Source organism: Zingiber officinale, chromosome 3B, assembly GCF_018446385.1.
Source record: "Zingiber officinale cultivar Zhangliang chromosome 3B, Zo_v1.1, whole genome shotgun sequence".
Classification (NCBI taxonomy): domain Eukaryota; kingdom Viridiplantae; phylum Streptophyta; class Magnoliopsida; order Zingiberales; family Zingiberaceae; genus Zingiber; species Zingiber officinale.
In genome coordinates, this window is record NC_055991.1 from 883,957 (window position 1) to 909,933 (window position 25,977).

A 25,977-nucleotide genomic window follows, 5' to 3' on the forward strand; every position below is an offset into this window, starting at 1 on the left:
TTAATATTTTTCATTTAGATTTGGGATCGAAAATAATAATTTACAAAAAATATTTTTAAAATTAGTTATTAAAAATAATTAAATATTATTTTTTAAAAAAACTAATTTTTGATATAAAATTCAGTTTTCTGACGTGTATTTTGGTAATAATTTTATTTTTTATTAATAAAATTATTAAATTATTTAATCTTTTTAGTTACAATGTATAGACTTTATTAATTTTAATTTTAAAAAATTTATTTTTGCTAATGTATTTATTTACTTTGTATTTTATGATAAAAAAATCTCTAATTCATATTATTATCGAGAAATAAAAAGAAAGAGCGAAGAAGAAATATTATCGGTAAAGGAAGAGAAGGACGTTCTTGTGAGTATCATCCGTGAGGAAGAAGAAACATACAAAATCAATGAAAAAAGAAAAGGACACAATGCACTGATGAGAGAATTATTAGGATTTTTAAGAAATATTGAGGAGAAAAGAATTTATTAGGTTTTATAAGAATAATATTACTAATTGTAAAATAAAATGGGAATCAGAGTAATAATAAAAAAAGAAAGAAATATGTCAATTTAAAAATGAATTATATTTAAGTAGAATAAATACTCATATAAAATTATGATAGGCAATTAATGAGGAAATAAAGATAAGTACAATGTATAAATAGGAAGTGGAATCGATAGTGAATTAATTGATAATGTGTCATTAATGAATTAGCAAGACATTTATAATTAATTAATATTAATGATGCTAATTTAATTTTCTCAATATATTTAATTAATTAATCAATGGGCTCTAATAAAATTGGGGCCCTAGGCATAGGCCATTAGGCCTATGCCTTGAGCCGGATGGTAAATAATATTCACGAATAAGGTTCATTAATAAAATTCTTATCAATATATTAAATAAATACGTTTTAATTATCAAGCTCAATAACGAAGGATGACAACGGGACTGGTTCGAGTCGAGTTTGATTATTCCCAGAACTTGCCTCGTTAGAAAAAATGAACCCGAACCTAGACTCATTCCGCCTACCTTTTCGACCCGCCCAACCTCGCCTCGAACCCGCTCAAAATTCGGATGGTTTGGGATGGATTGGACCCTCCAACACGTTAAGCTATATATATATATATATATATATATAGTTATATATATATATATATATATATATATAGATATATATATATATATATATATATATAGATATATACATATATATATATATAACGGATTTATTGAAACCTGTAACCCGCCCCAAACCTGCTTCTAAACCCGATCAATGAGTTTAAACCCGTCTCATAATCCGTTTGACCAAGTTTAAACTCGCCCCAAACGAGGCGGGTTTAAATCCGACCCATTGTCATTCCTAATTTCCTATCAATAACCAATCAAATAAGTAAAAATTTCAAACAATCAAATAAGTTTGAATTGAGAGTTTTATAATATCTAAATAAATCAAGCTTAAGTCAAGCTTGAATTAAGAGTTCGATAACATCTAAATAAATTAAGCTCAAGCCAAGTTTCAAATAAATTCAAACTCATAAAAAATAAACTAAGTCAAATTTGAATAATTATTTTAAAAGTTTGATTCATTTTAAGCTCGACTCGACTTAGCCAATTATCTTATCAAATAAGTTTGAACATTCTAGAACTCGGGTCGATTTATTTACAACCCTACCCAAATGAGTCCTATGTTTTCTTATTTAAATTTAAAATTAATATCAAATTTTCCCTAAATCAAAATAGAAGGATTTTATTTACACAAAAAAAAATTAATATTCATTTTATTTAGAAAGAATTGTGTGCAAATTTAGCATTTTCAAATGAAATATATTTAATATTTATATTGTATTATAAAAAAAAGTATTTTTGTGTATTTTTATTTCAATTGTTTTGCATTTAAAGGCCAGTGTTAACTTCAGATCAAATATTAATAACTTAATCTGAATTGAAAGGCAATCCAAAAATTTCATTTTGGTTATCAAATCTAATATTTATAATTAAAAATTTTATTCTTTAACAAAATACTTTTTTTTTCATTCGTCTTATTTGATTGGTATTTAAAATCGAAGTATTAATTACATTTTTATACCTTTTCGTTTTTATATTTTATCAGAATTGATATTATAACGACTTCTCAAGAATGACTTCTAATGCATGTGTTTAGTAGATTAGACGTCTCTAAACTATAATGACACATCTTAATAAGCAAATACGCAATATATAGTTTCTCGAAGGCAAGATATCTAGTTATACACAATACAAACACATGCGCCAATGGGGTAATTGAGGCCTTCAATTATCATGTTTCATTTGTGATGGAAAAAATAAAAAGAAAAAAAAAATGACCAAGGGAAGGAAATATATTCTACAATACTTCGTCTTCCTGAGGGTAAAGTCCCATATCTGTTTCGATCGGCAAGGATGGAGGGGTTCCTGGCGGAATGCATGCGGCTCCATTCTCTCCGCCACAGGCACACAATGCCTCGGCCTCTCTGATCGTCCAGTCCAGATCGATACTGCCACTGAGTTCATTAATAAACTTTAGGAGTGTGTCGAAGTCCATCTGCTCGCCCATGATTTTATTTCGGTGTCTCTTCAGGATTGCTACGCACATGTACAAGTGAAGATGCTCGGACAAATAATGCGTCCACAAAACCTCCCACAATTGTAAAATTTGTTCATATTCAAATTCCCTGCAGTTTCACAACAGAAGGTGAGATGGAATTGCCAATTATAACACAGTTCAATAGCTACTGTGTGGAACTTAAAGGGGGGAAAAAATCTGAAGGCTTAACATTTTTAAAATAAATATAAATGAAAAATGAATGGCCCGTGTAGGGTAGATGATGCATTGGAAAAATAATGGTTTTAGCGCACAATTCTGGAGGATGCAATCTTCAATTTAGAATGATGCAGAATCAAAATATTGAAAAAGGCACTTAAGCCGGCAGCACCGTAGACTGCTCAAGGCTTTTCCAATGGTTTTGAAATAAATGTACATTTTACAATAAGGCCAATTTTGAAGTGTAATTTTGCACGATTAATGCGGGACATGATTTATGATTCTCTTGTAAACTTTCCAGATAAGCATTAGGAATTATCATCATTCATCCTCAAATTCCGCATTTTTGCATAGACAGGCGAATCAAGCATAGATCGATGTTTGTTAACTTTAGAAGAGATATTCATTGTGTTTAGAATTCAAACAACGGCATATACACACCATTCTAAGAAAATGTGCCAAGTTTCCAATTCCTAAAACCTAATCTAAGAGTACTCAATGGAAGAAAAAAATTGCAGAATACAATGTCAAGCTGATCCTTTTAAGGAAGAATAAGGAAGAAAAGGATGAAAAAGGACTCTTCTAAGACAGGTGTAGCCACCCTAGCATCTCTCTTCTATATTCACATATATTATATGTATATATACATACCGTATGATTGTCCTGAAAATGAGAAATCTAAATTATTGGCCACAAAAGAGTTCACAACAAAGTACTCTGTCAAGTAATTTTCTAGGAAGAATTACAGCTCATGATTATTTCAATAATGAAAGATATGGAGAAAACAAGTTGTTAATCAGAAAGAGAGACGGTTGGTTTTGTTTCCTTGAACAAAAGAAAATTGCAGTTAGTAGATGTCATTCCACATCAATTTGTTACACAAGGAAGGGTTACGGCAAAATTCCATATAACTTTCAATAAAGATAATTGTAACCATCTTTATTTGGTAGTAATAAAATCTAGCGAAGCATCATGCATAGAACCATGACAACCCATCAAAAGAAGATGCTATGGATCCCATATTTAATGAAAGATTACCTTTTGAACTGTATAAGAATCCAACGGAAACAAAAGAAGTAATTCAAACAATCTTTCTTGTTAAAGTAGTTGTGCAAAGGACTGTCCAAAAGCTCCACAAGCTGAAAAAAGCAAGAAAAAAAAGAGTTTAGGTTACAAATAACAGAAAGTTTTTTGAAGCAAGGCTGCACCACAATCCTCTATCCAGAATGTGAATGCTTGCAACAGAATGTAAACAAGAATACCAATACTACCATATTTTCTTTTTGCAACTCTGTGGTCGAAAAATATGAGCAAAAACAAACATCAAAACCAACATGAATTATATTAAACATATTCGTTTGGTCTTTCTAGCCCTAACACTTTCAAGTACCTTAAAACTCTAATTGAATGAACTTGTTTAGATATCAAATCTTTAATAATCTTTAAACCTACTTGGGCAGATTTTTGGATTTCACATGTTTAATTTATACAACTAGACTGCATTATAATCTGTATTAAGACATAAGGGAAGAAATGGCTTGCAAACACATAGCTTAGCCCATTCCCTGATATTTTCCTCTGAGGAAAAGCACCATCTTTGATCTTCCTGTGTCATCGAACATAATTGATTTGAAATGACTAGAGAAAATATACTGCATTGTTATTTGTTATTGTTGCAAATCTTTATTTTTAGGACCTTACCCACCAGTGCTCACAATTTACTCAACTTATTTTAGAAGCAGAATTGATACAAGTTTGGGGTCAGAGTATGCATTGAGTTTTTTCTTAAAATCAGCACAAGCTTAATGCTCCCATTTGACATAAAATTGAACAATCCCTGAGAGTTGAAAATTACAAAACATTACATAGTAACAAACTTCCAGTAAATGACGTCAGATTTGGCCCCCATTTGGAACAGTTCCATGCCTGTGTTTTTCTTAAAATCTTTCCTTTGATTGCCTTTTGACATCGCACGACCCCATTGTAGCCCACCTCAGAGATTCAAAGTGGAGAACTGCCAACTACCAATGCCACAAGGGACGTCTCAACTCACTCACAAGAGAAGCCTGTCCAACTCTACCTCTCTCTTGCCTCTCGAAACTAGGTATGAGGACAGGGGCAACTGAAGCTACCTTGTTCTCATCCCACTTCCACTTACTCCTTGCACTCAAAATCACTAACCCAGTAGAACATTAACCCCTAAACTCCTGTAACTAAGACAGCATAGAAAACCTAGTTACTAATAAGAGATAAATGTCAAGATAAAGTAAGCAAACACTCAACCAAACAAATTCAGGATATAAATCTCATAACATAGAATATTTTGGGCAATAATACAAAGATATACTTATAATTTCTTATAAATATCAAGCTGTAACTCTGCAAACATTTCAAATCATAACATATGAATCAAAGTACCAGATATCAGTAATAATATTGTATATTTCTGAGCAGGAAAGCTCTATGCTTACAGTTTGGTTGAAGCTAAAGCAAGTACCTTAGATAAGGCAAACAATTGGGAATGCATTCCACTCTGATCACGATTAAAATTGGGCCCCAACCGTTCCATCAATGCTGTGAAACACCAAAAGGACTCGGACTCATCCTTCATGACATACAATATCGGAGAAAGAAGATCACTCATTCCCTGAAAGCCAATGTTCAGTCAAGCTTCTCTCTAGCTAGGAAAATGTAATAAAGAAAAACCAACATAATACTATAAGCACATTTAAAAGAGGTAAAAGAGAAACATTTATGATATAGTGACTAGAATAGAAAATAATAAATCTAGCAGGTAATAAGTATGCCTACCACAGCAAACTTCCAATATATCCAACAGCTATAAGTGCATTTAAGATTTAAATAAAACATTTATGATATAGTAACTTGAGGATAGGAAATAAGAAATATAAGCACATTTAAAAGAGGTAAAAGAGAAACATTTATGATATAGTGACTAGAGTAGAAAATAATAAATCTAGCAGGTAATAAGTATGCCTACCACAGCAAACTTCCAATATATTGAACAGCTATAAGAGCATTTAAGATTTATCAACAGGATATATGTATACCTAAGACCAAAAAAAAAACAACCTCAAGAAAAATTTAATGTATACACGTGCAATTTACAATGGCAGAGAGTTTTCTAAGACCGATGAAGCATTTTAAGAAGGTAACAGAAATAGAATGCCCTTGGCCACAAGTTGACTCACATGGAATTACAACAACAAAAGAGGAGAATTTGAAAAAAGTAAACAACACTAACAATTAACTTGGCATTTATCAAATGTTTAGTGAACAATAAATAGAATAGAAACATAATGTGAAGGAGATTTCCAAATGAACGTAAGGATTGTTATGGAGAAGACAAGAAATATAAATGGATGAATTTGAGGAAATGTAAAATATCCAAAATAAAGTAAAACACAAATAATCAGAGAGCAAGATTTTAAGCAACATTCAGAAGAAGAGGCTAAATGTAATACATATTGGAATATTAACAAGCCGATAAGGCACAAGAGTAACCCAATCCAATCCAGAATAGTTGAAAATCCTCGTTTGGTCAAACAGGTAAACAAACACAAAAGATAGAGATATGGGACTATCCAACAAATTAGTATTAAAATAGAACTATAAAGCATTAGCAAACAAATGAAAAAAATATTTTTACCTGACAGTAACCCAAGTCAAAGTTGTAAAAAGAGTATGTCAATAGTATATCACGCAAAACCATAACATTTGGATTATCATCCCCTTCGAAGTACGCAACAGATCTGTCTGTCCTCACCTTGGCAATGTCACACACCCAATAAGGCACTAGTTTTATGTATGTTGAATTAAATTAAATAAGGCAGAGATAAAAAAGTCAGATTATAATTTTTACCACATCCTTGTCGATTAGACCTTTCCGTTCCCTAAATTTAGAAAATCTTTTGGCTTGTGCAGCAGAGATGCTCTGTAAGTGTAACAAATTGATTAGTCTTAAAGAGTTTTACATAAATTTCCCTATACATAATGTCATGAAGTATTATTTCAAAAATAAAAAAAAGGGAAAAAAACATCAATAAAAAAGGAGATGTTAACAAAATAAACAAATATGACATCTAGACTACAATTTAAGTTTGTAATCCACCACCACCACCATGGGATCCAGATATCATATTTGCCCCCAACATAAATATCCTAAACCACAGATGCACTTGATATAGGAAGAAATGAAGCTCTAATTGTAACATTAATGCTAAGTTAAAAAAAAACAATCAAGTCATTTTTACCAAACAAAAAGATGCAAAAAAACATAATAGCTAAGTTTCCTCACTGTAGAACATGATTAGCTACTGCCTAACTTGTGAACAAACTTTTTCCCTCTACACATTTAGCTACTGCTTCGTTTCTCCCAAAAAAAGGTATAATTCTGTATAAGAATATTGGAGAACAGATCGTATGAATCAAAACAGTCAGATATTACTTTCCTGAAAGAGTTGAGTTGCTTTGTGCCCTACTGAATAGAAGGTGCCATCATGGTGCTTGGTCAGGTTAATACAGTTGATACATACTGGGCTAATGAATTTTTGTAATCATGATTTGGAAAACAACTAAAATTGAAAGATAAGTGAAAATGATGTTTCCATAGAGTTATCCCTAATCTATGGTTACCATACTGATTCATCCAACAACCAGCAAGCCAAAAAGAAATAATAGGTTAGATGGGTTCATATTGATATATAACTAACACAACTAGATGAGAAGCCTAAGTTATACATTTGGTGAGCTACACAGAACTAGAGATAGTGAAAACAGCATTCTATAGAATAATAATCTTCCAATATTAAAACACATACCTGCCACTGGGACTTTAACATTTCATACTCGGACTTCTTTTCTGAAGCAAGGTATTCTCTCTCAGCATATGTTGAATCACATTCGTTGTATCCGAGCAAGAATTTCCATACCTGCACTCCAGTTGTAAATGCAATGACCAAGTATTCATAAACAACTTCAGGTCTTAAAATGAGGTATGTTTATAGATGTGTAACACACCTCTTTTCGTAGATTGTGTTCAACTCCGCCATAGAATATTCTCTCTTTTAGTGCCTTTGAATCAATAATTCGTCCTTCAAAATCAAAGAAAGACTCCCACTGCCACAAGAACTTGAAGATTAACTGAAAGAATAAATGAAATCTAGAGAAAACTTGCACTAGTTCTCAATCAGAATAGATGGCAAATACAATATGAGAAAAACAAAAGACTTTGTACACAAAACAAGCAAATTTTACTTTTAGAAGAAAAATCTACAACTATCACCCTCATACGTATACATATAACCATGTAAATCCCCCGTTTATAAGGTGAAGATGTAGTAAACAACTCAGCCTTCAAACATCACCCATATTCTGCAAAACAATTAATAATAATGCGGGAAAATAGCAGCCTGGACAGTTCGTTTGTGGGAGCAATAGGATTGGCATCCTGTGTAATGGAGAGATTCCTCCCAACATCAATCAGATTGGTTATTGGCTAAATCAGAGTGAACATATGGAGAATAAATGGCTCAGCCCTGACTCTTCAACATCAGTGACCCAGGATTCACCCACCACAGCAAAGCACATAGGATTCAGTAGGACCAGAAGAAAAAGAACCAGATGGTGTACTGAGTGTGACATGAAGAATCCAATAGGAGTACTAGCACCAACAAGCAACTCAGCACCATAAGAATATCAAGTCCACAAGAAACTGTGTTTACAATGATCAATATTATCAACACAGGATTGAAAACAGACAACTAATCTCATGTTCTTTTAAGTTGTGCAAAATAGTCTTGCAAAGACCTACCTTTTTGTCAAAGAGTGAACATTTACATATAATTTATACACACATATTATTTTCTTGAAAGAAAATTAGGAAATATTATCTAATAATTAAATCAAAGTTAATACTAGCCAAATTAATTGGAGCACTTCCAAGATCTATATGAGAAATCCTTTTTGTTAAGAGGGGATTCTTCAAGATTATGTAGATTTCCTTGCAAGCAGATAAAAAAATTGTTTATCACCGTAGAACACAGTTGGAAACCTCGAAATAGATTGTTTTTCCAAAAAAGTGTGTCATTTATTGGTGGCTTCAAACCAATTGCAGAATTGCAATCACAAGGATCCTCAGGCACACAAGTTATGATTCACAAGCAAATATTCATGGCTCATAGTCAGACATTTGCAATCACATTGAAAACTAAAGGCTCTTGTTCAAATTAGTGGAAGTTTGTGATCACATTTGGACATTAGAAAAATGTAGATCCGCTATATTAACGGCCCCCTGCCGGCCCCACGGATATGGAGGGAGGTAAATACTGGTACACAGACGTTAGGCGCATGGTTGGGTAAACCCCAGGTCGTCAGTTTCTGAGAACATTAGAAAAATATAGATCGCTACATTAACGACCCCCCTAGTGTCGGCCCCACGAATATGGAGGGAGGTACATGCAGGTACACAGGCGTCAGGTGCATGGTGGGGTAAACCCCAAGTCATCATTCCTGAGAATCGACCCCTGACCATTACGCCAAAGATGTCATGCGCCCACAGTCTGTGCTACGCCCTGGGGGCTTCCTGAGAACATTAGAGATTTTCCATGAGGTTGATGTAGGTGATATTTAGCAAGTGAGGTAAGGAGGATAGGGTGGCAAGCATAATTTGATATGATAATGAGTGGTTTAAAGATCTCATGAAAGGAAAGGAAAAAAGACATTTGAGGAGTATTACAGAAATTTTTTTCATTTATTCTACCACATCTTAAACAGATTAAACTTTCAGTAAGCATACCACAGATGACCATGATGCTAAAAAGTAAATAGTATAACATACCTCCTGAAGGGACAAGGGGTCTTTTCTTTGTTTTCCCCAAATAAGAGGTAACTTCTCAAACTGCAAAGATACAAATTAATTATGAAAAAAATAGCTTCAATAGCATAGTTGAGTAGAAAATGAAAAGGACTCATTTTGATTCCAAGTAGAGTGGATATTGGATCCCCTTGTCTTGAAACCATATTTAAGTATAATGTTGATGATAAGGATGTAAACTCACTTTTGTTAGCTTTCTAATAATCAAAGACAACTGTGACATGCTAAATCAGGTTGAACAGATGAGTGTCTCAACTCTCAACCTCATTAACCTATGACATTTCTTTTTGGTTTTTTAAGTAAGAGAACCGAGTGGAAATAACTTGTATTTGTGCTAAAGTGATATCTGCATATGATTGTCATTCTCTTGTTAGGTTAAGATTATTTGGAGTCAACACAAGCAATTGATTATTCAAGGTCATCATGCAGAAAAGAATAAAAATTAATGCAAGGACTGTGTAGTTGATCTTTTGATAAACCCCCTACCACTTCTATCTTTTGCGTATCCATGACTATTTTGCACTCATGTCTCATATACTACGAAATGGTTCTTTGAATGAACACATCATAGGAAAGATGAGGTAGTTGATGGTTGAAATGGAGAGAAATTCTAGAGTAAAGTTTAATTGAAATATGGCCCTCAAGGCTCAAGCTAAAAGGAAAAAAATCTTACAAGATTATAATATGATTTACAATACATTATGCATCAATGTGTTACGTAGTGAAAAAAAAGCATGTATCATAATCTAGCAAGGATGAGAAACCTAAGATGATAAGTGGAATTACCGAAAAATCTAAAACTAAAATTACTATTATCTGGGAAAAATTAAAATTAGGAGCAGTCCTAATAGATAATAAATTGAGATAAAATATACTAAAATAACATGGAGTGTGGAAAGAATAAAGATGACTAATAGAAACTATTAAATGAATTAAATTGAGTAGAATCTAAGATGTAGGAGGTAAAGCAAGACAAAAGAAAACTCTAGTTAATTACTAAAACATGATTAAAGTGATTTGAATGGTGATATAGCATTACAAACAACTAAATGGTAGGGATCAAATTCATATAGCTGTTCACAAATAGTTAGAACTGCCCCAGTTTGTTTAAGATAACGATGACGATAAAACGAGACTATTGAGCATAAATTTATAAACAGTTAAACATGAGCAACTGATGTATTTATAAAATTCAAACTCCTAAGTAGAATGTGTTTGCCCAATATTTGACTGATGTATTCATAAAATCCAAACCCCTAAGTAGAATGTGTTTCCTCAATATTCAAGTAACAACCGTGGCAATCAAGCATAAAAAACTCAATTCAGAGATTGAACAATATCTTCTGAGGAAATCCAAGTCAAATTTCTTCTTTCCTCATTTTAGACAACACGTGAAGATGAAGCAAAGAATCGAAAAAGTTCCCGTTACATCACACGAAACCAGTCCAGTTTTCTACTGATCTGAATTACAAAGAATCTGAGTTTATGAAAGTCAACCTCGCCAACAAAATATGAATTGTCTCAATTGACCTGACCCATCATTTTACTTTTTTATATATAATGAAAAGATATTCTATTCATCCATATAATATCAGTAAATATTTATATATACTTGTATAACATGGGGTATAACCAGTTATCATGATTCAAGAGTATTTAAGTCATTGTGCAGTCTCAAATGGATAATTATGTTATTTATAATTCCAGTGAGAGCTTAGAGTATAGTTATACACTATTATTACACCAAGATAGTGATGTATTTAAACCATTCTCTGTTAGCAAACAGGACCTATCAAATCCATGAAGCCAATAGTGTACAAGGTAACTCAAAAAATCTGTATGACTTTATCATATGTGCAATTCCCTAAAAGCTCAAAAGATGTTTAACGCAAGATTTTCATATTAAGTCCTAGCAATAATATAACTCAAAAAGGGTCATGCGAAGAAAATGAAAAATAGAGATGACATTTGTGTACTTTTATCAAATAGAAAACTATTGACTCACAAAATAGCTAACACATGTTATTTGCATCACAATAAAATTGTTGAATATACATAAATATAAATGGACATAGCTAAAATGATTTACCTCCAAAGGATCTGCATCCACCTGGACCGCATTTGTAGTTTTTTTCTCGTCATCAACTGGACTAATTGCTGGGTTAAGAGATACATACTCAATTTCATGTTTTTTATCATGAGCATTAAGGAAATCACCATGATTTTCTCGGAATAGATGAGAAGTTGTTTCTCGGGCAAACTTGGTGACTAGAGAAAATTTCTCTAGGACTTGAATTGAGATATCTCGAGCAGGATCATGAGACTTTTTTGGACGCCTAGTATACTCAGAAACACTAGAAGAAGTACCACCATAGTTAGCTCCATTTACTATCTCTGAATCATCAAGCGAAGAAAATGAATTGCTTGGTTTGTGCAAAGATGCTCTTGGCAGCTCTAGAGATGAAAGTGTCCTCTGCAAAAGTCAGCAATGGTACATATAAAGCTCAGAAAGGGAAAGATGTTTACTGTAGCAAAGTAAATGTATAATAACATTAGTCATTCAGCATCATTTTAACTTAGAAAGGGAAGATAATCAAATTATAGGAGACTGAAATTGACTCTTATGAGAATGAACTAACTAGAGATAGTAATAAAAGGAGATGATAAAGAGAGAAAAATAAGTTATCTGAAAGGAAAGAAAGTCGGCTTAACTGATTAGTAATTGTCAGATGACTACTATGACTCACCAAAAAAAAACACACACTCAAATAGACTAACCAAAAATAAGAAATAAAGAGGGAATAATCCATTGAAAATAAAATGTTGGTTTCTTAACTAGATATATTCTAAGGAATGCTGCTCAAGTGGGTCAGCTCACATTGCTCTATTACAAGATTGATGTGAACAAATGGCAATTTTATAGGCCACACATGATAAGATACTCGAACAGGTATGATGACTAGCAAATAAAATACTCAAATAGGTTTAATGACTAGAAAACCAATGAATTTGTTAAAAATGTAAAACAATTAATTCAATAATTAGACAGCAGGACAAACCTGAAGGGGGTCCTGAAAATCATTAACGAGAAAAACATTTGCATCATCAACAGACCTGAAAATAGCATCCACACCATAAAACACAGTCACACAATGGTAGTGTGCATAAAACTGCATTGTAGATCATATTTTCAATGTAACTTGCATAGTAATGTGAATTATGCAAGTTAATATGTGATTTGCTATCCTTTTACAATCACATTAGTAATGTTTTATCAGAACTGAAGATGTATAATACACGTGAGATAAAGGGGTCAAGTGTTTAAATTTTTTGACAAATACATCAAAGTACTTGCATAAATCAGTTTTTCTCACACATGCTGCAATGCAACTCACAAATGGAAAATAAAAGTTGCAAAATTAACCAACAGTGCTAGTACATTATTAACACAGAATACCTTGGCTAAATAAAGATCTAATAACACATACAATTTTTGCTTAAATGCATTTTTTTCCGTGATAAATTCTAGTCAGTCTTCTTTTAGGAAATCACTTGGAACACTACTTTCAAAAGGAAGAATTTTGTCTTTTAGTCTCGCACAAATAAAAAAATATAAAACATAATCTCTTTTCTGAAACAACTTTAATATTCAGAAATATATAATAATATAATAATATTCCATCTAATAACATAATGTTTAAATGATCTTGAAGTTGTAAATAAAATGAGCAAAGGAAAATTTCATCATTAAATGTTTTTCTCAAAGAAAAAACATTGTTGTCAAATGGAAGACAACTTTCAAGTCATCGCTGCTTTCACCCTCATTGTCATTGTGTAACAATGTAAAAGAACTTGTTCATCAAGTATTTTAAAACTAATGGATTTTAAATCTCTATAGTTACACGATTTATAAGATGGCCTTTTCACAAACAATCAAATGTTAGCCTACTTACTAGGTTGTATAAGCATACTTTGGTTAGAATTGGTTGGTGGAAAAAAAATAAACCAACCACAATTTTCCATGAAGTAGGTGGAAAGCGATGGTTCATAAAATCAATCAGCAATTATATATATAATAAAAAAATTTCTATATGAATCTCATTTATGTTTTTTCAAAGTAATATTAAACTAATTTCAAAATTTATACATCTTTCTTTACCTCCAAGAAATACTAGTAAACAATTATGCTTTATTTCAATCTTTCCAAAGAAACACAAATGAGGAAATCATTCCTTCCGTCTCACCCTCCTATTTCCTTTTCTAGATTGGGCTTCTTTCCTAGGGACTCTCTCCCTTGAAAGAAAAACAGAGTAAAAGATTCTGAAAAGAAACCTATGGCTAGAACTGTTTGCATATGATGATATAATTAGATAATAATCAAGCCTACTATTTGTGCACAATTCCATCCTAGAGAAAGCAGTTAGATTTTTCAGATTGCATTGGGATAACAAGGATATTGTATCTGTTTCCTGTTTTGCATCGGTAACAATGAGTAAACTTGTCAATTGTTAATACAAGTCAGATACTATGGTTAGACAATACTGATAAAGAAAAGGTAAAAGATTAAAGAGAGAGAGAAAAAAGAGGTAATCAAGCAAGAAAGAAAAAAACAACCGACCTCACGATAAAAACATGTTGCTTCAAAGTAGCGAGAAATTCACGAACCCCACCACTGTAGAAATAAAAAGGAGGATATGCAAGCCCTACACATGTGCAGTCATAGATAAATGGAACAATTAAATAATGTTGTATATTCTCAGCTAGGCTGTTTTTTATCAATAAAGAAAATACCCTTTGATGCTTACCAAAATAAAAGTTATGTTGATAATCACAGGTTTGACCAAAAAACATGTGCTAATAAAAATTCACCTGATGCAAGAACCACGATTACATATTGCCAGCCAAGAGCTGGAGTGTGCCTCCGAATGGAATGCACATCACTCAGGGGAAGTGACTTAACTGTGTACAGATTCCTATCTACATGAACGGGTAGCATAGAGCTTAAGTACACAGAAGAATACAACTGCATCTGATTCTTTAGGAGAAACAACAGCTTAAATCACCTTTTTCCGGTGATATAGAGCTTGAACCTTGCCACAAAGAGTCAGCCCCCGCATCCGTGCTTGGCTTATAAGGTATCCACGACTGAAACGGATGTGCCAATGAAAATTAAAACAACAAAACTTAATGCAAGCAACAAGCATCCATACAATACAACAAACTCCAATTCCGTAAAGAGTACAGAGTATTACCAGGAACAAGGATGGTCCTTGCTTAAAAAGAAGCAATCGCCCGGTGATGCGCTCTGAGGCGTACTGCGTGGGGTGGATCGCCACGTTGTCTTTCAAATAAACGACCTCCATTGGACCAGATTCGCTGGCGACGCTCTTCCCCGAATCGATCCTCATCATGCTCGTCGAACCCTAATTTAATTCCCCACACACACCAAAAAAAAAAAAACTAAGAAATAAGACATCGAATGAGAACAAGATAACAGGAAAAACGAACGATTAGCCGGAGACCGATCTGTCGATGCGTACAGCGTATTGGGAAGCAGCGGCATAATCTGAATCGTCGGAGAGGTCATGCAACTCTGTTTCGTGCATCGCGATCGCAGAGGAGAAAAGGGAGAAATGGCTATTCTAGAATTTCCTATGGAGAAGGTTTATTTTCAAGACATTACCAGTTTCATTCCCTTTTTCAAAATCCCTTCTCCAAATTATAAATTTATGAAAATACCCTCTGAAATTTTAAAACTTAAACCTGGTATCCATTGGGCTTGGCTCGGGTCAAATTGAGTCGAAACGTTTCTATTCAATTTTATAACTAAAAAATGATTAACCAATAATATTTGTTTAATTTAATATATAAATATTTTCCTTCCCTAAAATTAATTCGTCGATTCATCTCTCCGCATCCGGCGCCGCTTCATCGGTTGGAGCTGAGCATGGGCGATCACCACCTCCACAGCCCGCCTCCTTCGCCGGACGTGGACTACATCAGCAATCTCCACGATTCCCTTCTCCTCCACATCCTCTGCTTCCTCTCCACCCACGACTCCGTCCGCACCTCCGTCCTCGCCCGCCGATGGCGCAGCCTGTGGGCCTCCGTCCCCACCATCGTCTTTGATTACTATGATTTCCATCCGGAGGCGGTGTCGAGAGCCGACGAGATTATCCATCAATTCGTCGCCTCCCGCAGAAACTCTTCCGCCGTTTTTTCTCTTTCTATCAACTTGAGCCATGTATGCCCTGGTGCCTGGATCGACTATGCCAAATCCCATGGTGTTCAATCGGTGGCCCTCTGCCTATGCTATTATCCTCTGCAAAGTCCTATATTCGACACTCTGTTCAACTGTCCATCGCTCGTGGTACTAAATTTACAATTCGACGAAGATTGGCCTCGGGTTGACATTCCTCCCGAATGCATCGCCTTGAGCAATCTCAAGACGCTTTCCCTTACACTTGGGGTATTCTCGGAGGAGTCCATGAGAATGCTGCTCGCTTGCTGTCTTAACCTACAAGATCTGAGGTTGGATTTAACAGAATGTTATGATGCCGCTATCGAAATTGCCTTACCGAAGCTTCGCACTTTGCTCCTTACAAGCACTCTGAGCAAGACGCATATCAATTGTCCGATTCTTGAATCTTTATGCATTGGAGGCAGTTCTTTTCTTGAAGAGTTTCATGCCTACGTGCCGTCTCTGTTCTATCTTCATTTTGGTCCACTTCGATGGTGCCATCCATTATTTTCGAGTCTATGCAATGCGGCAGAGCTAGGCATATCTCTTGTAAGTCTTCCTGCTGATCTGGTACGTGTTACGATCTCTTCTTATTTTTTAACTGTAGGCTATCAATTCTTGTCAGATCTATTTTTTCGGAAAATTATAACAGAAGGAGACTTGTTACAGCTTCTTTGAGTTTTGTCATTTCAAAAATAGTGACTAAAGCAACCCCTCCAAAGATGTATAAAGAAAGATTAAAAATAAGATAAATAAATAAAATTGGGTGATCACTTATGCTTCAATGCCAAAATCTTTAGGAATGCAACTCACATCTAGTCTGAGTTCTATTAGATCAACTAAGAGGGGAGGACACAAAATTGTACAAGTAATTTGAGCTATTCATGTGGCAAGAAGTAGTGACAAGCAAGATGTATCTGTGTATTAGTGATTTTTTTTTTCTTCACATATATAGATATAACACTTTAACAAATCAAAAACTCGCATAATTTACTACTTTAGCCGCTTGTTCTATCTCTATTGAATGTTTGCTTTATTTTTGGATTTCAGGAGGAGCATTTGTCTATTATAGAAAGCTTTAAATTCTTTCATAAAATACAGAAATTTAAGGTCCATTTGCATCTTCGTTATGAGTTTACCATGCAATTGCTCTTTCTTTTTCTCCTAGAGATTCCAGATCTCCATACACTCCATTTAATGGACGAAACATATGAAGAGGTTTGTTGTTAGACATAATATAATTCTTTAAGCAGTGACAATATCTTAATTTGATTTGAATCATCTCTAAATTTTATTTAAAAATTTCAGGAGCCATTTTCGCCATTTTCACTTATAGATGATGGTTGGAGAGAGTTCTTACAAATTATGCCCTCCAGGAGCTTCAATAACCTCAAATTAGTTTTGGTCCAAATTCAATCTGAAAGCGCTCGATCAACAATCTTGGAGATGCTATCTGAGAAAGTTCAAGAATGGGACAGAGTAGTTGTAAGGTACATTGCGTGGTAAGAGTTTTGTGAATACTTTTATACAAATATACTACTTGTAAATAGTAGTTTTTCTTTTCAATCTCCTCATTTGAATCAACAAAGTATAGGTCAGCCTTGGCTAGGCTACCATTAATGTGATTTTTCTTTTAGGTATTCTGAGTTTGGTGGTGAATAAGACAATTAGTTGTGAGAAATTGTATATAGACATTGTTCTGTCTTTGAGACAAATTATGTGGCTTCTATGAACAAATAACTGTTGATTAGACTATTTGATAGCATCGGAATCTTTGAATCTACATATCCAAAATTTTGAAAGAGTCTGCGACCACCTTGAGCTTGTTCCAAACTCTACTCCATCTCCTCTAGTTCTCTTACAAAATCCACAATGTAAGTCGTTTTGGTTGGTTTATGTAATAAACTGTGTTAGTCGAGTCTGGAGGCTTGGACCCGCTTCTAGCACCCCTAACTGTGCTCCTTATTTGCTCGCAACAGCTACATAACGGTGTGAAGATAAAGTTTTGTCACGGTCCAAGCGCTTGGACTAACTCCGGGCGCTTGGAGTACTGTTGACGTGGACCCAACGATGATCCTCAGCAACGGGCTTCGACGAAGCTCCTGGGCGGCACCAAAGTGGTTCGGGCACCTAGACCAACTCCGGATGCCTGGACAAGGTCAACTCCATGTTGACTTTGTTCGATTTTTCGCTCCGGTCGCTTGGGTAATTTTCCAGTCATCCAGAGTTGAACTCACCCAAATCCAACATCGACCTTCTCTCCTCGAGCAGTCTTTGCTTTGGCTTCTCATCCCTTGGAAGCGTCGTGCTCGTCCTTCTCGCTTCATTGGTGTACCTTTCCACAGCTTCTCATCCCTCGAATGCACCGAGTTCGTCGACTCGATTCCCGTATCATTCTTCTTGTCTGGTTCGTCTTCCGCTCGACTTCTTATATTCCTAAGTCTTTGCACACTCAGACGCAAGACATCAAATACGTAGAGCCTAACTTGATTTGATTAATCACATCAAAACCAACACGGGATATTTACAATCTCTCCCTTTTGATGTGATCAACCCTAGTTAAGTTAGGGTTAAACCAAAATAGTAAAATAAATTAAATATGCAAAATAAAAACATTTAATATACATTTTAAAATAATTAAAATAATACCTCCCTTTTGATCACATTAAAAATAGAGGTAAATATAAAAAATAAATTTTGAAAAAAAATCCAAGGGATATATAAACAATGGTTAATACTTTAAAAAAAATTCTAGAAATTATTTTTTGAAAACATAATTTTTTTGAATTAAAAATCAGTTTGTAAAAAATATAATTTTAAAATTGATTTTGTTATTTAAAAAATTTTGTCGCTATCAAACACAATAATCCTGAATAGTGATAAAATTTGCACTAATAAGTATGATTTATATAAATAATAATAAATTATTTTATACAAAGATATAATTTTTCAAAAAAAAGTTAAAAATAAATTTTAAGCTCAAAAAATCTTATAACTTTTTCTAAGTATATAAAACAGAGAGTATATCTAAAAATAATAATTTTTTCAAAGATTGATTTTTTGAGAATTTTTAATATTCAAAGTTGTCATTTTGATAAAAAAAATTCCTAGAAAATTAATTAATGGTTAGTAAAATTAAAAAAAAAAAGAATTGATTAAGAATATAATATTTTATCATAGAAAAATAAATTTTTTGAAAAATAAATCTGTAAAATAATTTTCATTTTAAAAATATGATTTTTTTGAAAATTTTCATAAAAAAACAATATAGTTGTAAAAAAAATTTAAAAATTTTCTATTAGTAGATAATATTTTTATTTTTTACCGATAAAATTTTGAGTAAAAATTATGACTTGAAAATTTATGAAATAATTAATTTTACCAAAAAAATAAATCAACCAAATTATTTTTTTTATCATGCATATAAAATAATTTATTAAGCTAAGCCTGATTTTCGTATCCAAAATAAATTATTTTTTACTGGATTAACCAAATATTTTTTGGAAATTAATTTTTGTGATACATTTACAATTTGACCCTTATAGTATCTAAAGTACCAATTAAGTCTATCATAATTTTTAAACTTTGAATTTTAAAAAGAACTAATATTTAGCCACACATCATTTCTTTTTTAATATTCTTTGTTCTTTTAATTTTTCAGTTTTTAATTTTTAACTTGTCGAAATCTTCTAATCGATAAGACTTTTCTAAATTCACTTTCAATTCTACGTTTTCCTTTATTAATTTTTTATTTTCTAATTCTAATTAACAAGAATTTTTAGAAAGTAATTTAACGATTGTATATAGTTTGTTAAGAGGTAGAGATTGTACTTGACTTACCTTGTCAGTCTCGATAATTGACGCTCTCCTTCATTGCTACTTCCCTCTGACATAGCTCCTCCTTCATCAAGGCTCATTTCGGATGAATTTGTTTAATTGTCATCTAGGCGACTTGTCATCAGCGCAAGTCCGGCTTAGGCTTAAATCTCCGACTCTGATGACGACGTCTCGTCCCATGTCGCCTTTAGATTCTGTTTTTTTTTTGTCGGTCTTTTGTTCTTGTCGTTGTCTTTTAGTTTTGGGCAGTTGTCCTTAATGTGTCATTCTTCTTGATAGTTATAGCATCACACCTTTCGTTTGCTTCGTGAAATTTTCTTGGCCTACAACTTATTAAACTTGTTAGAATTAAAAAATTTGCTGAATTTCCTTAACATAAAAGTAGCTTCATCTTCATCGAATGATGTATCTGAATCTAGTTCATCCTTCTAGTTAGCCTTCAATGTTAGGCTATAAATCTTCTTTTCTTCTTTATTTCTTAAGCCTGCACATTTCAATTCATGAAGTTGAAAAGCAGAAAATAAATTTTCTAATGTACTATACTCGAGGTCCTTAGAGATGTAAAACGAGTTAACTATAGATATCCACTCGGGTGTTCTTGAAAATGCATTTAAAACGTACCTTAACGAATCTCAGTTTGTTATCATTTCTCCGAGATTCGTGAGTCTGGTGATCAGCTCCTTAATCTTTGAATGTAGATGAGCGACTATTTCACCTTCTTCCATTCGGAGATTGTTGATCTGGTTCCGGAGCATATCTCGTCTTGCGAGCTTCGCCTCTAAGGTTCCTTCGTGCAGCTCCAGGAACTTCTCCCATAGATCTTTAGCTGACTTGTAGGCTCTGATCTGGTTAACTTCTCATGGTCGTAAAATGCTCAACGGATGGAATTCTGCCTTGTCATTTGCAACGAAGTCAGCTTGCACTTTTTTTGTCCACAGATATTCTTCTTTGTCAACTCCTTGCTAATCCTTAGGCGCTACAAAATTATATTTCATAATTAATAATAATTCAAAATCTATTTTGAAGAATACCTCCTCCATCTTCTTTTTCCAAGTCGCGAACTCTCCCTTGAGCTTAGGCGGATAGATGCTTGGTCTGGTCATTTCTTGTGTGCTTTGGTCAGCAGTTAATCATTCTGAAGCGTCCTCGCTCTGATACCAATTGTTGCTCCCGTGCGGGTAGCAAGAGGGGGAGGGTGAATTACTTGAAATTACAAATGCACCCTTCTCGATTCTTTCAACTTTAGCTAATAAACACTTGTTATTAAAGCATAAATAAATTGCATAAAAATGAAAGAGACTACCTGATTTTACTTGGTTACAACCGGGGAGATTGTTAATCCAAGACAAATGAAGCTCACTAAAATTCTCCTTTCGACGTAGACAGAGAAGCCTCTTACAAGCGTTGAAAGCACAGAACAATGGAGACAGAAAAGAATAATTCGAGCACAAGTGTTGTGTTCAAATGAAGAAGACCAAAGCTCTATTTATAGTACATTGGTCGAAAATAGTCGTTTGCTAACATGCTGACTCCGGATGCCTGGATCCACTCCGGGTACCCCTTACCTGCTTGCAACGGCTACGTAACGGCGCGAAGACAAAGTTTTGTCACGGTTCGGGCACCTAAACCAACTCCGGATGCTCGGAGTGTTGCTGGCGTGGATCCAACGATGATCCTCAGCAATGGGCTTCAACGAGGTGCTTAGACGACACCAAAGTGTTCCCGGCGCTTGGACCATGTCCAGGCGCACAGACAAAGTCAACTCCACGTCGACTTTGTTCGGTCTTCGACTAGGTCGCTTGGGTGATTTTCCGGTCATCCAAAGTTGAGCTCATCCGAACCCAACTCTGGCTTTCTCTCCTCGAGCAGCTTCCGCTCTGGCTTTTCATCTCTCGGAAGAGCCACGCGCACCATTCTCGCTCCACCGGTATACTCTTCTGTAATTTCTTCGTCCCTCGAATGCACCGAGTTTGTCAACTCAATTTCTATGTCATCATTCTCGTCTACCACGTCTTTCACTCGACTTCTTGCATTCCTAAATCCCTGCACATTCAAACATAAGACATCAAATACGCAGAGCATAGCTTAACTTGGTTGATTATATCAAAACTAACACAGAGTATTTACAAACGGCTGATAAAAGAGCAATTATTGTCACATTAATACAGAAACTGAAGCTCTAGATATTTAGCATTCGACAACTTGTGTATATAGTAAAGAAGAGTTAGCCCTGAATATCTTAACTTTATGGTAAAGGTGGAAGCGATGGAGATATTTTACCGTTACCAATTGCTATGGTTGCAAAGGCTGTCCGACCAAAGAAAGAAGTTGCAAGCTCATATTCCCAGTAGCTCTTTCCATCGACAGATCACCGCAGCAAACCATCCAAAGAACTGTTAGTATTTATTCGACAGATTAATCGATAATCTATCAAATTATTTATTCGACAGATTAATCGATAAGTGCTTACTTTCTCATCCTTTTAAGATTCAAGAGATTAACATAAAAGGATTACTAGTATAGAAATAATAGGTTTTTACTAAACCACGTAATTATTTTTGCCAAATATCCATTTCACGTATGGTACTTTGTTAATTATCAAATCACGTATGTTGTACTGATTTTATCCCTCGTCCACGTCGCCTGCTCGTCCATGTCACTGTCCACCTCGATTGGTCATCTGAAGCAAGGAAAAATGCATCCAGAACCACTTTTTGTTTTCCCGTCAAAAACTCAAGACGAAGTCCCGCTTCATCTTCAAAAATGCCAAACCCTAACTCCCCCTTCCTGAACCACGTCGTCTGCTTGTGTCTGACGTTTAGCGTTTCACCGGCAAAGTCTTGCATCATTGATCCTCCTGATATTTGGCTACTTCACCTCCATCGGCGTCTTCATTGGCTTCTTTGTTCTCCGATGGTTTTGAAGTCTAAATCATATCCTTCATCGGCTACTGTGTTCCCAAAAGTTTCTAGGTCAAATTTTGGCTTCACCACCTTCATCGCTGATGTGGATATGTCTTAAAGGCGGAGTAGGAATTAGGATCGGGAGGAGGGGCATTTTTATCTTTTCACGATGTCTGCTTGTGTCTGACGTTTAGCGTTTCACCGGCAAAGTCTTGCATCATTGATCCTCCTGATATTTGGCTACTTTACCTCCATCGGCGTCTTCATTGGCTTCTTTGTTCTCCGATGGTTTTGAAGTCTAAATCATATCCTTCACTGGCTACTGTGTTCCCAAAAGCTTCTAGGTCAAATTTCAGCTTCACCACCTTCACCACTGATGTGGATATGTCTTAAAGGCAGAGTAGGAATTAGGAGGGCGAGGAGGGGCATTTTTGTTTTTTCATTGCAGGTTTTAAAGAGGAGGAGGTACTGTTGAGGGGGCTTCTCTTCGTGGTTTTGGGTCACCGCCAAGGAGATGGCGAACGAGCTCACTCTCTCCTTGCCGACGTCGGTTGTCACTCCCTGCTCTTCCTGTCTCCCGTCGCCATCTCCACCGAGGGTGTGTTTTTGGGTGGCTGGGTTGCTTTGTGTCTTCTCCGCCGCTTTAAATGGGGGAGAGTCTTTCGGTCCGCCGCCACGAGGAACACCGCCTTTGCTGCTCATCGGACCGCCTCGCTGCTCACCAAACTGCCCACACCGCACACCCGTCGCCAACCACTTTGTCGTCCGCGCTGCCTTCCTCCCACAGCCCACCATTCGACGCCACCTCTGCTCCCCCTCTTCTCTCTCTTGGCTTCGCTCCCTCGCGGCGGCGACGTCGCCTCCGCAGGGACCTCACGCGCGCCACCTCCCATGCTGCAAGCGTTGTCTCCTCTTGTCCCTCTCGTGTCCGGGCCGCCTCCTGTGACCATTGGCCTCACAGTCGGGGACTACCGCCAAGCATGCTACGCTGCCTCCTTTGACACCGACGTCGCCTCCCTCTCCTTACGCGCGACGGCAAAGCCTTCATCTCTCTGTTTTGGCATCCACAGTCGTCGTCGATAGCTTTCTCACTAGCACCATCTCCACCTCTTCTCCATCGCCGCGACCAGCCACCATCACCAGTCAAGCACGCCGCTGGCCACACCTTTGCCTTCCAACGTCTTCATTCACTCCATAACCCCCGACGAGCAATCTCCAGCCGCAGGCGCCGCTGCCGGCACCCCGTCGTCTGATCCGATCACTCGACGCTCTCGCTTTCCCAGTCATTGGTCCGACTCTCGATCTGCATTGTTGTATACTTTCGCCATTGATCGGGCATCCAAGCCCTCATCGCTATTGTGGTTCGATAGGACCTATTGTGTTCTGGCCTTCGGGTCGTCATTGTGTTCCGGTTGTAGAGATGTCGTTGTGTTTCGATCTTCGTGTCGTTATTTGTATCTCGATCTGCGTGCCGCTCTCATATCCCGACATGTGTGCTGCTGTCATATCCTGGCATATGGGTCGCTGCTATGTCCCGGCATGCATGTCGTCTTCCGAATCTAGGTCACGCTCGATTAGGTGCTGTCAAATCCAGTTCTTCATCCTGCTTAGAGTCATCTACTATCGGGTCACGACAACTCGAGCAACATCCCGACCAGCTCACCGTCTACAAGAGGGCACCCCCTGGGCCAGGGTACGTTATCGTATCCACTCTACATTCATTTCATCATTTTACTATTAGTCTGTTCCTTGTATATTCATTGGATCTGCCTCGAGTATCAGGGTATCAAAGGCCGGGGCGATCCGGTCGTTGGTTGCAGGTAGCATTGAACAGAGGAATTCTGACGACTTGGTCAACATAAAAGTCATCTCAGCATACCCCCATGAGCCATAGCGATTCGGTCAACATTCTATCCACCTCACCTAGCGATCCATCTGACTCAGATTCCGAACAGGATCAACCGCATTAGCTCCTTCTTGCCCCTTCACGCCACATTAGCACATCTATAAGAATGTCAAAGCATACATCTTCATCTCCAAAGGTAAAAATTTTTAGCTAAGGTTTGTTTTGTTTTGTTTTGTTCATTAATTTCTCACTATAGCTTTATTTATAAAAACATATTCTTTATATTTAACTTTATTAATACTATCAAGATGAATCGTTAATACTATTTAACTTTGGTACACAAAGCATTTTGATTTCTTCTATGTCATACTTCCTACCTAAAATATGATCTCTTAATCTAAATAGGTTATATAATCTCTACCCTACCCCTTTTGTGTGTATAGATTTTATCGTGTTATTTTTCTTAGTTCATCAACTTATCTTAACTTATCAATAAATTTAATATTTTTTAGATTATATGTTATTTATGTTTGTATTAATTCTAATTTTATAATTGTCATTTATATTTTCATTAGTTGTATAGAGTTAGCAAATTTAGTTTAACTTTGTTTTACTAAAGATATTTGATTGAATTTTACACTTGATTGTTGTTTTTGTACAACAGGAAAGTAAAAGAATTACGTCAAGTTCAGCAAGTGAAATTCAATCATCAAATTTGAAGGACAAATTACATTAAATGATTAAGTTGAAACATTTTATAGATTTTTATTCTGGAACTTTTACAAAGGGAAAAACAAAGGCTCATTCAGAAATTATACTACACGAAAAACATATCAGTGTTATGAGAAGTAGCCTCTTGGCATTATTCCTCAGCATACTAGAAATTCGACATCTTTGGGGATTACTTGTGAACATATTTGAGAATTGAGATTCATAAGAAGAGACATTCAAATCCTCCAACGTGGTTGTGTCCTTCACAATCAAAGATGTAGCTTTATTGCTTGGAATCCCAAATAGAGGCAAATATGTTGACATGGATTCCAATGTTGCTTCTGATGCATTATTTGAAACATTTTTTCCTAGTAAAGAACTTAATCGATCTAAATTGGAAACTATAACGAGGATGTATTGTCTCTGAGTTGATTCAAGTATGAATGTTTTGCTATTTTGTAAAATTTATATTTTATATTTTTTTCTTCTGTTTTATTTGCTTCTAATATATATAAGCTACCTTTAAATATTATAGATATTGTCGATGATTTCGACAACCTAGTAAGTTGTAATTGGTTGAGATAATGACAAATAGATGAATTGATAACTGAATGAATATAAATGATACGATGATTATTATCATAGATTCGATTGTTTGTCAAATGATATCGGAAGCTAAATATAAATGATACAATGATTATTATCATAACACATCATATTTGAGATCCTTGATCCCTCCTCTTACTTAAGATATAAAATTT

At 35.2% G+C, this 25,977-nt stretch overlaps 2 protein-coding genes across 3 annotated transcripts; one reads left to right on the forward strand and one right to left on the reverse strand.

Annotated features, from left to right (window-relative positions):
* Window positions 1-2,203: 2,203 nt before the first annotated feature.
* Window positions 2,204-15,351, reverse strand: LOC122055381 (TBC1 domain family member 15-like). Of its 2 annotated transcripts, none has more exons than XM_042616799.1 (15): window positions 15,219-15,351; window positions 14,931-15,101; window positions 14,742-14,823; window positions 14,548-14,655; window positions 14,297-14,381; window positions 12,738-12,792; window positions 11,768-12,151; window positions 9,643-9,702; window positions 7,824-7,922; window positions 7,625-7,735; window positions 6,667-6,738; window positions 6,454-6,570; window positions 5,281-5,430; window positions 3,822-3,922; window positions 2,204-2,694 (listed from the first exon to the last, which is right to left on the reverse strand). In XM_042616799.1, the coding sequence occupies exons 1-15, from the start codon at window positions 15,282-15,284 to the stop codon at window positions 2,367-2,369; spliced, it is 1,989 nt and encodes a 662-aa protein (XP_042472733.1). In that variant the 5' UTR covers window positions 15,285-15,351; the 3' UTR covers window positions 2,204-2,366. The 2 variants fall into 2 exon arrangements, with proteins under 2 accessions (XP_042472733.1, XP_042472734.1); XM_042616800.1 differs by having other exon boundaries at window positions 15,187-15,322.
* Window positions 15,352-15,581: 230 nt separating this feature from the next.
* On the forward strand, window positions 15,582-25,561 carry LOC122055383 (F-box/LRR-repeat protein At3g26922-like). Its single transcript, XM_042616801.1, has 4 exons — window positions 15,582-16,489; window positions 16,970-17,137; window positions 17,228-17,421; window positions 25,170-25,561. The coding sequence occupies exons 1-4, from the start codon at window positions 15,626-15,628 to the stop codon at window positions 25,222-25,224; spliced, it is 1,281 nt and encodes a 426-aa protein (XP_042472735.1). The 5' UTR covers window positions 15,582-15,625; the 3' UTR covers window positions 25,225-25,561.
* The last annotated feature ends 416 nt before the right edge of the window (window positions 25,562-25,977 follow it).

Bases quoted from the DNA above. Each gene is read 5' to 3' on its own strand.
- LOC122055383 (XM_042616801.1), top strand. From the start codon at position 15,626: ATGGGCGATCACCACCTCCACAGCCCGCCTCCTTCGCCGGACGTGGAC. The intron at 17,138-17,227 runs GTTTGTTGTTAG...TAAAAATTTCAG, and splicing joins TGGACGAAACATATGAAGAG to GAGCCATTTTCGCCATTTTC. The intron at 17,422-25,169 runs GTAAGAGTTTTG...TTTGTACAACAG, and splicing joins GTTGTAAGGTACATTGCGTG to GAAAGTAAAAGAATTACGTC.
- LOC122055381 (XM_042616799.1), bottom strand. From the start codon at position 15,284: ATGCACGAAACAGAGTTGCATGACCTCTCCGACGATTCAGATTATGCC. The intron at 14,656-14,741 runs GTGATTTAAGCT...CCGTTCATGTAG, and splicing joins CTCTATATCACCGGAAAAAG to ATAGGAATCTGTACACAGTT. The intron at 6,571-6,666 runs GTAAAAATTATA...GACATTGCCAAG, and splicing joins GTCTAATCGACAAGGATGTG to GTGAGGACAGACAGATCTGT.